The sequence below is a fragment of the Ostrea edulis genome, chromosome 1 (genome assembly GCF_947568905.1).
Source record: "Ostrea edulis chromosome 1, xbOstEdul1.1, whole genome shotgun sequence".
Lineage (NCBI taxonomy): Eukaryota > Metazoa > Mollusca > Bivalvia > Ostreida > Ostreidae > Ostrea > Ostrea edulis.
In genome coordinates, this window is record NC_079164.1 from 79619476 (window position 1) to 79634005 (window position 14530).

General features: G+C 36.2%; 1 protein-coding gene across 1 annotated transcript; it reads right to left on the minus strand.

Moving 5' to 3' along the window:
- Positions 1 to 543: 543 nt before the first annotated feature.
- On the minus strand, positions 544 to 3848 carry LOC130048195 (ATP-dependent DNA helicase RecQ-like). Its single transcript, XM_056144566.1, has 3 exons — positions 3403 to 3848; positions 2239 to 2369; positions 544 to 572 (listed from the first exon to the last, which is right to left on the minus strand). The coding sequence occupies exons 1-3, from the start codon at positions 3846 to 3848 to the stop codon at positions 544 to 546; spliced, it is 606 nt and encodes a 201-aa protein (XP_056000541.1).
- Positions 3849 to 14530: the final 10682 nt, after the last annotated feature.

Genomic DNA, 14530 nt, shown 5'->3' on the forward strand with positions numbered 1-14530 from the left:
AATGTTCATGATGCAGTAATTTTTGTTAAGTACTTGCCAATGTACTACTGTAGAGTTGACGGGAAACTTTTTGCCTTGGTTTTATTTTCACCCTTTTTGACCTCTCAAAGAACAAATTAAAAAAAGGGGGAATTCTAAACTAGTACATATGTTTAATATGGAGAAATTTGATTTTGAATATATTTAAAACTGGCTGGAAATGTTAATTGTCAATGGGTGAAAATACGACAAGACTCAAATACCACAGTATGCATGAAATCAATTGGCATTTCAGTGTAGACTGTTTTCCTCCTTAATAACCCTTTACATGACTTGATCACACCTCTGTAAACAATAACTGGGCAGATTAGCATACAAAAAGGAAACTACATTTTATATTTTAAAAGGCTTTCAGTAAACGGAATTTGTGCAGTATTATAGGAATGATTGTAGATTTCATGGATTTGTCCTTTGTCATGTAAAGGGTTAAAGGTGAAATATTAAATTCAACAATTATAAACCAAGTTCATATGATTTATTTGATATGCATATTTATTTAATAGATCAATCAGACTCTACTTCAGAGTCCTCGGCTAAATTATACATATCCAAATCACCAACAACATCGGAAATAATTTCACTAACGGCAGTAGCAGTATCCATTGACCAAATTGGATATTTTCTCATTACATCATCAGGTGTAAATATTGAATTACTGTTTGTTACTATCGTTTGAATAACTTCATTTGTCAGTCCATGTAGTACTTCAAATTTCACAATACAATCAGCAGTGGACATTTGTGATTTATAGAACAGTAGTTTATCATGAATTAGTTGTTTCTCTCTGTCATTAACAAATCTTGTCATTTCATCCTCAAGGTCTGATGATGAATTGTCTTCATTTTTTATCCTTACAACTTCGTGTGTTGGAGGACAAAGATCACTTTTACACTCACATTTACTTTCACAAACATCACAGCAGTCGTGTAATGGTAATATTTTCTTGCTAGATAATAGATAGGCTTCACAAAGGATTTCATGTCTACATTTACTGTCATCTTTAGCCAAACGTACCAGCTCAATTTCCACTTTTTTAAGGTGATTTTTATTTGTTTTATACAATATCAGTTCATCTGAGAACTGTCCATCACGTCCTACTATCCCCATTTGCTGAACAAATGTATCCAATATCCTAGGTAGTTTGTAATGGATAACATGTTGTACATTGTGGAAATTCACCCCCATGCCAGCCGCATTTGTACAGATCAGCACCCGGATATTACCATCTACTTTCATGTAATACTTATACGGTACCAATTTTGATGCACCAGATGCGCATTTCGACAAATAATGTTTCTTCAGTGATGATCAACCGAAATGTTTGAAATCCGAAATAACTATGAAGTTTTAGATCTTAATATAGCCAAAAACAGCGTGCCAAACAAGTGGAGCCAAATTCGTCCAAGGATAAGAGCTATGCATGAGGGAGATAATCCTTAATTTTGAAATGAATTTCTAAATTTTATAACAGCAATTAAATATACATCCGTATTTTCAAGCTAGTAACGAGGTACTTAGCTACTGGGCTGTAGAGACCCTCGGAGACTAACAGTACTAGTCCACCAGCAGAGGCCTCGACCCAGGGGTCATAATGTAAAACTTATACGGTACCAATTTTGATGCACCAGATGCGCATTTCGACAAATAATGTCTCTTTAGTGATGCTCAACCGAAATGTTTGAAATCCGAAATAACTATGAAGTTTTAGATCTAAATATAGCCAAAAACAGCGTGCCAAACAAGTGGAGCCAAATTCGTCCAAGGATAAGAGCTATGCATGAGGGAGATAATCCTTAATTTTGAAATGAATTTCTAAATTTTATAACAGCAATTAAATATACATCCGTATTTTCAAGCTAGTAACGAAGTACCTAGCTACTGGGCTGTAGAGTCCTTCGAAATAATTTCTTTCACTTTCTCATCTGTTTTACTATGAAACATTTCAAAAATGTTGACAGTCATTGCCAAAATGTTTAACAAATATTGTGTAGATCTTGGAAACATCTGCAATACTTTCACAAAAAATAATGTGTCGCTCAGCTTTTGCCTTTTGGGTCTTCAATATATCAATCAACCAATGGAATACTTTTTCTAAATTATCTGAATTTGGAATACACAATGATGTTAACTTAATATTTTCTCGATCTGGTGAATCTAATATAACTTCAGAGTTTGCACTAAAAAATGACATTTTCATACCTTTCCTTCGTTGACTTGGCCCAGATGTTGCAGTAAGGGCAAGTAAAGATGCTTTGGGGCACAGTGATCTCAATTCTCCAATGTGAGCAAATGCCTCTCTGAAGGGCTCCTCTTCTTTGTCTCCTTCTCCCCTAAAACACAGAAAAAGAACAAGAACATTGAATTTAAAAACAGACCTGGTTATGCATTGTTATCTATGCATTTTTTAAAGTAATGAGGTATAATGGACCCATATATCAGTTAAAAGTAATTGCAATGATTCAGAATGTAATGCATTACTTTCATTCAAATGCCAGTAATGACCATTACTATTCAATAATGTTTAATTTCATATTAAATATGATTTTTTTAAAATTCAAAATACATTCTTGAAATCACAGACTTTGCACTCTGTGTGAGAGTTTATTCAATATTGATTGACAAATGCTCCTATTGATTTATTTATTGCAAATTTTTTGGAAATAAACTGTCAATAATAAAATTAATCATTTCAAGGAAGCTAGGTTAACAGGGTAAAAGTGAATTTAAATAAGGAAATCAGATGCATGTAGTTCCAAACATAACCACAAGTATAAGTAAGTGTCAGCTGTACATTCCACATAGCTCTGATCATGCTCATTAAAAATAAAGTATTTCTGGCAAAGTTTTTAGACCAGAACTGTCCTTTTCAAAAATCTAATGAAATACAGCTGACATATATGTAAAATGATAACCTGTAATTATATACATGTATTTACTTTCAATCTGACTTTTAAAAAAAGTTGCCTGCAAATAAATTGTACTCTTGAAACTCCACTGTAATTTATGTTCATTGTAATGTGTTCTGTATTTACTATTTCATTATCTAGCAAAGTAGTTATGATTTAATTAATTACATTTCTAAATGAAAAATGGTGATACTTGTAACTGTAAAATTCCATATGCATTACATTTCAAAGTAATTGTCCACTTGTCTATTTCTAAATGTAAACAACTTTCTATATGGATAATATTCACACATACTGTATTTAGGAGGGTGTGAACGATAATCTAAAATCACTAGAAATATATATAAAGTTCTTTCAATCCAAAAAAAAAAAAATAGGGTGGGGGATATATTTTGATCAATTTCAGTATCATACATCATTAAGAAAAGGCAAATTAATTCTAGCTTAATAAACATACCATTGTGTAACCGTATGAGCTTCATCAACTGCTATTAACTGCAACTTAATCTGGTAGATGTCCGACTTCAACATAGTTCTCCACTTGCTGTTATTGAGGAAGACCTCAGGGCTTCCAAACACAAAATCATACAAGCCCTGTTCAAGTAAATCTGTATCTTGTAAGTCTTTTCCAATGTATGACGCCTTAAAGCCCAGATTTTGCAATTTTTCGCACTGCTCTTTCATAATACTAATCAGAGGGGCTATGATCAACACGCATTTTCCTGGGTGCAGGACTGGGAAGTATTCGTAGCTTAGCGATTTTCCACTACCGGTTTTGGTGCTCGTAAACACGTCTTTTCCATTTTCTATAGCCGTTATAGTTTTGTATTGTTTTTCTGTTAGCGATTGGATTTTAAATCGATCACAAATGGCATTAGTTTGTTGATCTATGGAGGCAGCCATTCTTTCTGACGTCAGTTTTTGCATAGTTATGTTACAGCGATTTTCATTGGAGGAATAATTTATAGATTCAAGGGACGTAACTATTTTAGGACGTCAGATGGCGCTACTTAAAGTTTTCATTTCGGTGACTATATCTGCCAAGGGTGAAAGAGGAACACCGTGTATCGTCACCCTTGGCTAGCGAAGATGGGAACAAGCATACCCATTTCAGTACAACAGCTTAATCTTTATTTTTGCAAAATAAGTGCTGCAATCTGAATGTGATCAGAAAATTCATATATTCCACCATTTTCACCGATTGGCTGCTTTTACACCCAATTGCTGGCTTTAAATGTTCACGATTGTAAGCAGTTTTTGAAGCCTTTACAATAACAGTTTGTGATATATACACGAAGGCATTCCCCCAATTAATGATATGTTACTTTCCTCGGTTCTTACGATGATGGCTTTGTAATTAACAAGAATACCGCACATGCACTGCATTTGAGAGGAATGGGATCCATCCAGATTGATATTATTTTATTCATTTATAAAGCGCAAAATTGCATATGGACCGCTATCTGACAATTCGGGCTTAATGACATCGTTATTATGACGTGATAAATTGCGACAGAAGTTGGTGTCAATAAACAAAAAGTTGAAACAGAAGATTTAATGGTGTTTTGATGTTAATATAGAAATGGATTGCAAATTTGAGGTGAGTAAGAATACTAGGATCAAACAGGTTTAAGTTTTATTGATGGTAAACTTTGAATTTGTTTATATAAGGCCCGTCCATTATGTAGGTATCTATCATGTCTTTTTTCTTGAGTGCTTACACATGTTCATGAATGTTCGCTGATTTCATATTGCTGCTTTGAATATATTACAAAACCTCGGGTACATTGTATCTCTATGAAAGAAATAGGCCCCTAATGTTTGATAAGTGAAAAAAAACCCTCACGAATGTAATATTTTCAAATTGAAAACTCGTTGAATCCTTGATAACGTTTGTTAACATCGGATGCAGTCTTCCATAATTTCGGCTGAGCTTGAACAACTCTGCCACCTATAATTCGGACGAGCCTCAGGAAGACTACTAATTTTCAATGATCATCGGTAGTTGTTTGTATTGTAAATCAATTTCTACTGCTTTCGATTACGTCAAGCCCTTGAAGTTGTTTCGATGCCAAATTTCGAAGTCGAAAAAGAAACAGCAAATTCCACATCCTTATTAAAGTTTTAAGATAAGAATTGTTTTGTTTTTCACTAAATTGGAATTACTACGTGTTTATTGTTTCAAAAATGAATTTCTTAAAGGTTTATTTGGAATGAAATTGTAGCAATGTAAATCACTCGAATTTCGAGGAGTAATTTTGCCCAGTCATAACTATTCGTCCATTATCCCCGAGTGTTCAAGATGTTTGTATTCACAGAGGGAATCCAACACTATCAACTAAATCTAAATCCTTGAAGATAAAAAGATAATTCTAGTTTTGTATTCCTAACTTGAATATTGTAACTCATTCTGAGAATAGCTGATAAGAATAACAAATCATTGCTCTCGAACGACTTAGTTAAAAACTTAAGTAAAAATAGCATACCTGTCAATCAAATTTTGCACACAATTCAGCCACAAAAATATCCAACCAATCAACAACTACAGCAGTTTCAATGAAATCTACACAGATATATTTCGACAACTCTTTCAATTTCAACTGCTTTACAACAATGCGGATCCGCCAGTTTCAATTCACTCGAAATAACGTTGCCTTTCGAGACGCATTAAATAACAGTGGAGCACAACTATACATGTGACAGGGTTGATTTTCATTTATATGGAGACGTTAATGTAACATTACGGATGGGAAAATAATTGTAAACTTCCAAAACGATTCAAATTCGTCATCCAAAAATTCTTTTACAAAACTACCGCGTGTGATCTAGGCCTACGGCTACGACTCCGACGAATGACTTGGTACGGGAAAGTAATTAAAGAGTACATTTAAAGAGTAAAATGCTCATATTGTACTTTTTTACTCTAATTCTACAATAACAAGAAATCTTCTGTAACGTGATTTGTTTGTGTATTGTAATATAGCACTTTTTCTTTATTCGCACATGGAATTGTGCCGTAGAATGTTACGCGGCTTTGAAGGCCGAGTAGTGATTATTAAATCACCATGGATATATCATGTTAAACCATGGGATTAGTAAATTGAAAACAAACCGGTGGGTTAAGATGTGATAAAAATAATCTTCCATGGTTTGATATGATATATCCAACTCGTTGTATGCTTTATATCCCCTCGCCATTCTTTAATACAAAGGCTATCTTTTATTAGAACATTACCAATTCCCTGTGGTCTGGCCCGCTAAATTCTATCCGAGTCATTTTTGTTTTCCTCTGACTCTTGACTCCGATGAAATGGGTGCAGTATGGCGTGTAAAATATCATATTTGTAATATCATACAAATCTTGATTTATATGCGAAAATCTTGATATATATTCAATAATCTTGACATTTATGTGCGACAATTTTGATGTATATTCGATGATCTTGATATCAATATGTGAAAATGTTGATGTATATTCGATAATCTAAATTGATATTTGATAATCTTGTTCAATTCATTGAATACAAGTAACACAATTATCGAAAATAAATCAAGATTTATCGAAAATAAATAACAAGATTTTCGCATTTAATTATCAAACATTTTCCACTCATATGGATACGTCACCAATACCGGTGAGGGCTGCAAAATTCGGGCCTATTATCGGCGCTTACGGCCTCTGAGCAGGAAGGGATCTTTATCGTGCCACATCTGCTGTGACACGGGGCCCCATTTAATCGCCTCTTACGAAAAGCAAGGGGGTACTGAGGATCTATTCTTACCCGGATCCCCACGAAATTCGATGTAATAATTCAAAACAAACGACACGTGTAGTTATCCATGTCAGTTTCAGTCTATGTATGTGACCTCGGTCTCAGCAACCAGATAATATTCGATAGTCATCGTTTTCATGCCCGTGTATACGACTGAATGGCGGTTTAATACGAAACGCTAATTGTAGGTATGCTCTCAAACAATATTCCCTTGTTTAATTTGCTGATTTTTTTCTCCAGATCTTATGAATTATATTAGTTATACCGGTAGGTGTTATTCGGTGCATAATTTGATAGTTGAGAAACACCGTCAGTTACAGCTTGTATTGCTTTAAATTCAATTTTGGGAACTGTATTTATACCCTACTCAACCAAGTTGCAGAGGGTATAATGTTTTTGATCCGTCCGTCAGTCCCTTTCTTGTCAGTGCAACTCCTCTGAGACCGTTCAACAGAATTTCATGAAACTTTGTAGTTAATAAGGACACATTGTGTAGATGTGCATATTCCCCGGAAATTCTGATTCAATCATTTTTATGGGAGTTATGCCCCTTTTGAACTTAGAATTTCGAGCCCGTCTGTCCCGTTCTTGTCAGCGCATCTCCTCTGAGACTGCTCAACAGAATTTCATAAAACTTTTATAGTTAATAAGGACACACTGTATAGATGTGCATATTCCCAGAAAATTCTTATTCAATAATTTTTGTGGGAGTTATGCCCCTATTGAACTTAGAATTTTGGGCCCGTCTGTCCTGTTCTTGCAGTAATCCATATATCATTACCATTCATTATGTGAGGCATTGTCAAGCAATGTTGGAGCGTGGGGTATTTGAGCTTACTCACCTCTGCTTTCTTGAATTTTAAATAAAAGGTGAAGATAACAAACAGTGATCAATCTCATAGCTCCTAATTATGTTTCTTGTTTTGGATTTACTAAACTCTCTATGAACTCGTTTATCTTGTTTTACCATTACTGAATTATTATAAAACGAATCACCATTACTGATTGCTCATTCAGACAGTCCCGTGGGGATCCGGGTTAGAATATGTCCTCAGTATCCCTTGCTTGTCGTAAGAGGCGACTAAATGGGGCGGTCCTTCGGATGAGACCGCAAAAACCGAGGTCCCGTGTCACAGCAGGTGTGGCACGATAAAGATCCCCCCTGCTCAATGACCATAAGCGCCGAGCATAGGCCTAAATTTTGCAGCCCTTCACCGGTAGTGGTGACGTCTCCATATGAGTGAAATATTCTCGAGCGGGACGTTAAACAACATTCAATCAATCAATCAATCAATCAGACAGTTACTGTTTTAGGGTCGCTTTAGTTAAGCTTTTCCCAACCCATCTCACCGTCTATCAGTACTTTGATTGCATTCTGTTTTTATTTCGAATATTAAAACCTGTTTGAAAGCCACTTTGTTCCCCCCTTCAAAAAACAGGGACATATTGCTTTGCACCTGTCGGTCGATCGGTATGTGTAGAAGAAGGGTCGACCCCTATTGTTTTTCAGGTCAAAAGTCAATCCACTCTGGACACAGGAAGATACTGTCCGCTCATTATCTTGGGAAAGGTTTCCTTGACAGACATTAAACTTGGTGCACTGATAGATTGTGAGGAGTAGATAACCCCTCTTGATTTTGAGGTTACATGTTCAAGGGTCAAACTGGACAAAGGAATATACTGACCGCTCAATGTCTAGAGAACCCTTTGCTTTACAGACATCAAACTTGGTACGATGTTACATCTTTAGAAGATGACCCCTATTGATTTTGAGGTCACATGGTCAAAGGTCAACGGTCACACTGGACATAGGAATATACTGTCCGCTCAATATCTTGAGAACCCTTTGCATGACGGACGTCAAAGTTGTACATCTTTAAGAGAAGATGATCCCTTTGATTTTGAAGTCACATAGTCAAAGGTTAAACTGGGCATAGGAATATATTGTCCGCTCAATAACTTGAGAGCCCTTTGCATGACAGACATAACTTTGTACCCTGCTACATCCTCAAGAGAAGATGACCCCTATTGATTTTGTGGTGAAAGGTCAAGAGTCAAACTGGATATACGAAGATACTGTCATCTCAATATCTTGAGAACCCTTTGTTTGACAGATATCAAACTCGGTACACTGGTACACCATAAGGAGTAGATGACCCCTATTGAATTTTAGGTAACATGGTCAATCCACTCTTGATATAGGAATATATTGTCTGCTCAATATGTTGAATTGGTGGTACTACTATCAATTAAATGAAGCGTGTGTATAACTGTTTTCAATTTTGCACCATGGGGGCATATATGTTTTACAAACATCTCTTGTTTAAACTTCATTTTGGTCTTAATTTTGCGATTTTTGTCGTTTTAACGATGTTACTGATCGCTCACGCGATCGTGTATGTAGACTAAACCTCCTTCGGTGGCACTTATTTTAGCGCCATATCGCTGAGTGGTTAAAGCGTTCGCGTCGTGACCGGGATGGGGAGAGGGAGGGGGTTATGAATCCAAACCCTGCTCCTACCAAGGCCGTAGAAAGATAACGTCCGGTCTATCGATCTAGTTTGCCAATGCAACCTGTTATTGGGTCGGATGCTGTCTGACGTATTTCATACCGATCGTAGGGCCGTTCGTGGCACAGGTTTTGTCTCCAGAGACAGATATGGTCCCTGTTTGTTATTATAAAAATCAGGGTATTCTCATGAGAAATTGGCGTCCCCCAGACGCTTTAGTAGAAGATGAGTGGCAGATTCACCATCAGATTACAGTACCTAGGGCATACCGTAAAACAGTCGTAGGTCTCGCCCATGACACACCAATGTCGGGTCACTTGGGTGTCAAGAAAACCTACCATAAAGTCTTGGCTCACTTCTTCTGGCCAAATATGAGAAGGGGTATAGTGGACTACTGTAAGTCTTGCCATGTGTGCCAAGTCGTAGGGAAACCTTATCAAAAAATCCCTCGCGCTCCTTTGAAGCCTATCCCTGCTTTTGATGAACCATTTTTCAAGGTCATTATAGACTGTGTAGGTCCTTTACCCAACACCAAGACAGGTAATCAGTACCTGTTCACAATTATGTGTGCATCAACACGCTTCCCAGAAGCAATTCCGCTTCGCAATATTAAAGCAATAACAATTGTCAATGCCTTGACTAAGTTCTTCACAAATTTTGGTTTACCCCAATTAGTACAGTCTGATCAAGGTTCGAACTTTACTTCAAAGGTCTTTAAACAAGTGATGCAGGAGTTAGGGGTTAGGCATCATACATCTATTGCTTATCATCCAGAGTCACAGGGGGCTCTGGAGAGGCTTCATCAAACTTTGAAAAATATGATGCGAACTTATTGTTTGTCAAATGAAAAAAGAATGGGATCAGGGAATCCCCTTTCTTTTATTTGTTGTAAGGGATGCAAAGCAGGAATCGCTTGGTTTTAGTCCTTTTGAATTTGTTTATGGTCACACTGTGCTAGGACCATTGAAGTTGCTTAAAGTCAAATGGTTGGGTGAAGAAAGTCAGCCCAATCTATTGGACTATGTTGTGAAATTTAAAGATAGACAATCCCAAACATTGGAACTAGCAAGAGAAAACCTTAAGGCTAGTCAAGAAAAAATGAAAACGCGGTATGACAAACATACCAAGACCAGAATATTTAATCCAGGAGACAAGGTCCTTGTTTTGCTACCTATTCCAGGCCAGCCATTGCGTGCCAAATTCTTTGGCCCATTTGAAGTTGAGCAAAAGGTCAATGAATTGAATTACATTATAAAAACTCCTGGTCGGCACAAGAGTAAACAGCTCTGCCACATTAATATAAAACAATATCATGACAGAAATGACGCCAATCATCCCAAAGTAGAATCAGTCGCCACTACTGGAACTGAGGTCACTACACAAAATCAAGACCAACATATGTTACTCCGACATTGAAAAATTCAGACGTTTTGTCTGACATAGAGTGTAAACTTAGTCATTTGGATGATAAAGAGAAAAAAGAGCTCATGGCTCTGATACGGGATTTTTCACATTTATTCCCAGATGTTCCTACTAAAACAACTCTTGTATACCATGATGTAGATGTTGGAGATGTATCTCCCATAAAACAACACCCCTATAGAATGAACCCCTTGAAACAAGAACACTGTCGTGCAGAACTGGCATATATGATGGAACATGATATTTTTGAGCATAGTAACAGCCCTTGGAGCTCTCCTTGTCTTCTTGTTCCAAAACCAGATGGTTCATTTCGGTTTTGTACAGACTTTCGTAGGGTCAATACAATTACTAAAACAGACTCGTATCCCATTCCAAGGATTGAAGACTGCATCGATAAGATAGGATGTGCAAAATATGTGAGTAAGTTTGACCTTTTCAAAGAGTACTGGCAGGTTCCCTTAACAGAGAGAGCAAAAGAAAGTTCTGCTTTTGTCACTTCAGATGGTTTTACCAATATAAGGTGATGCCATTTGGGAAAAAGAATGCACCTGCAACCTTTCAAAGGATGATCAATCATTTGTTGTGTAACTTAGATCACAGTGAAGCTTATATTGATGATGTGATAGTGCATACCAATACTTTTGAAGAACATTTGTCACATATTAGGGCCTTGTTTGTGAAATTATCAGATGAAAACTTGACTGTCAGTCTTGTTAAAAGTGAATTTTGTCATGCAGTTGTCGAGTATTTGGGCCATATTGTTGGTAATGGCCATGTGAAGACTGTCCTAGCTAAGGTTGATGCGATTACAAATTTCCCTGTACCACAATGTAAGAGAGAACTCATGAGATTCCTGGGAATGGCTGGATACTATAGGAAGTTCTGTCCAAACTTCTCAACCATTGCTAATCCATTGACATGTCTTTTAAGAAAGAATAGTCAGTTTAAATGGAATAAAACATGCCAACAGGCCTTTGAAAAAATAAAAGCCATTCTCGTGGTCTCTCCAGTTCTATCATCTCCCAATTTTGATAAAGAATTTGTTATGCAAATTGATGCTAGTGATGTAGGATGTGGTGCTGTGTTATTACAGGAAGATGAAAATTTTGTTTGCCATCCTGTTGCTTATTTTTCTAAAAAGTTCTCAAAATGTTAAAGAAACTACTCTACCATAGAAAAAGAGTGTTTGTCTATGTTATTGGCACTGCATATTTTGATGTCTATTTATATTCATCTGTACATCCAGTTGTTGTATTTACTGACCATAATACTCTTACCTTTGTACACAAAATGAGAAACAAAAAATCATTAATGATTAATGAGGTGGAGTTTAAAGTTGCAAGAACATAACATTGTCATATCAAAAGTAGAGAAAATATGATTGTCGATGCATTGTCGAGAGTACCTGTAGAGTGATATGTTATGATTTTTGATGTGATTTTGTTGAAATTTTATGTGAATTAATGGTATGTGCATTTGTCATTGTGTAAAAGTTTTCATATACACTCAAACTTTTCTTTAAGGGGGGAGGTGTTACGATATTTGGTTATATATTTAAGCTGTTGCATCAGCTGTTTTGTTTTTGTGTCTCTGTGACGTCACTTGGAAAGCTTCGTGTGTGATCGGATGACGTGGCGGGTAGAGCGCGTGATCGTCTGTAGGAGTGTTGTTGTGTCTGGAGAAGAAGATGGCAGTAGTCTCGCTATAATGGAAGCACTTTGTAATGCGCTGGTCCGTGGAAGTGCCTGGCCCGATCATCTAGCTAGGATCGCGCATCTGATCTGCAATCCGTATATTTAACGTGTGCGCGAGGATTCCTTAACTGATTCACGGAGATGGTGATCATTATGTAGTAGTTGGACATTCTGCCACTACTATTGATATGTTCTTTTTACTTCGCGTTGTGTTTTTTTAATGATGATAAGTGTTATAGAAAGTCTTCAACCCTTTAGATATTTCCAGGTAAGTTTGAGCCCGCCTAGAGTGAGGCTAGCAATAAAATAATAAATAAATAAAGTTTTAGACCTTTAATAAAGTTCGACAATTTTATGATAAATACCAAAATAATAATCCCGGGGAATGAATGTGGCTTGAGAGAAAAATATAACTAAATAGGAAAAATAAAGAAACAATAATCAAAAATACAGGGTGATGCAACTTCTGATATTTACCTTGTTGCAAGGATTGGCTCAGCAGAAGCCCCGAACACGGTTGTGCTCGGGTTTAAATACTATTCTTAACAAAAGAATGAGAGTAAAAGTTACCTGTAATGTGATTTGATAATAAATCTAGAAGTAACCAATGAGAAGTTTTGTAATAAATAACGTTTGAAAATAAAAGATAACTCTCTTCTTGTTTCATGAAATAAACAACTCGAATACGAAGATAGGAATTTACGTAGACAAGTAAGTAGAAAATAATGAAATGGAGATAATATAGATCGATACTACCACAATTATTTAAACGAGTTGAGTAGAACTTTGAATCTGTGTTGTGTACTTTTGTATCATTGTATGTTTATATATTTGTGACTAATTATGTAGAATTAAAATTTGTAAAAGTTTCAAATCGTTTTCACTGGTGTTGTAAGTGTGTCAATTGAACTCGCTGTAAATAGATTTGTGTATTCGGCGCACGTTACATTGAAGCAGAAGTGGACTACTTTGTGGTGTCTTTTATTTCGCGTTCTCATAGTGGTGTTTAACAAAATAATTTTTGGATGACTGATCATTAGATATTTTTATGAATCTTATTACATCAGTGTTATCATATAAAACGTCGAAAAACTCGCTGTAGTCGAAGTGTGACAGAAACAACGATTCATGTGCTGCTATAATTTAGAACTAACACAGGAAATTCAGTCCGCCTCATATATCATTGAGTCTGTAATATTTATTGATGTACACAGAGAAATACATTTAGATGTGTACATAGTGATTGTGCTGCAAATAAAGACAAAATGTGTAATAAATCAGAAATATAATGAATACGTATTTTAATGAAATTTCGTGATTTTGTGGCATGAAAAGAGTTAATCTACACATGAAAACAAGTATCGCGACATCCACGTTTCTGTTTCTCGGAAACATTTATGTATACATGTACATTCTGTAGTTGCTGCATACAAAATGTCACATCTCAACGCTCCAAGTCAATATGAGAAGAATACATACTTACAGAATCCTCACTGCTACGGAGGGATAGGTATGTGTACTACAGCTGGTGACGTATCAAAATCAGATAGGTATGTGTACTACAGCTGATGACGTATCAAAATCAGATAGGTATGTGTACTACAGCTGATGACGTTTCAAAATCAGATAGGTATGTGTACTACAGCTGATGACGTATCAAAATCAGATAGGTATGTGTACTACAGCTGGTGACGTATCAAAATCAGATAGGTATGTGTACTACAGCTGGTGACGTATCAAAATCAGATAGGTATGTGTACTACAGCTGGTGACGTATCAAAATCAGATAGGTATGTGTACTACAGCTGGTGACGTATCAAAATCAGATAGGTATGTGTAGTACAGCTGGTGACGTATCAAAATCAGATAGGTATGTGTACTACAGCTGGTGACGTATCAAAATCAGATAGGTATGTGTACTACAGCTGGTGACGTATCAAAATCAGATAGGTATGTGCACTACAGCTGGTGACGTTTCAAAATTAGATAGGTATGTGTACTACAGCTGGTGACGTATCAAAATCAGATAGGTATGTGTACTACAGCTGGTGACGTTTCAAAATTAGATAGGTATGTGTACTGCAGCTGATGACGTATCAAAATCAGTAAATAAAGAGCCGTAAAACAAACAAGATACATACATTGTTTCTGCTTCATTGTTTATTTTTGTTTTATTGTTTGTTTCT

Coding starts and splice junctions, on each gene's coding strand:
- LOC130048195 (XM_056144566.1), bottom strand. CDS start 3,848: ATGGCTGCCTCCATAGATCAACAAACTAATGCCATTTGTGATCGATTT. Junction 2,370..3,402: donor GCTCATACGGTTACACAATG/GTATGTTTATTA, acceptor TCTGTGTTTTAG/GGGAGAAGGAGACAAAGAAG. Junction 573..2,238: donor GCCAAGTCAACGAAGGAAAG/GTATGAAAATGT, acceptor TGTATAATTTAG/CCGAGGACTCTGAAGTAGAG.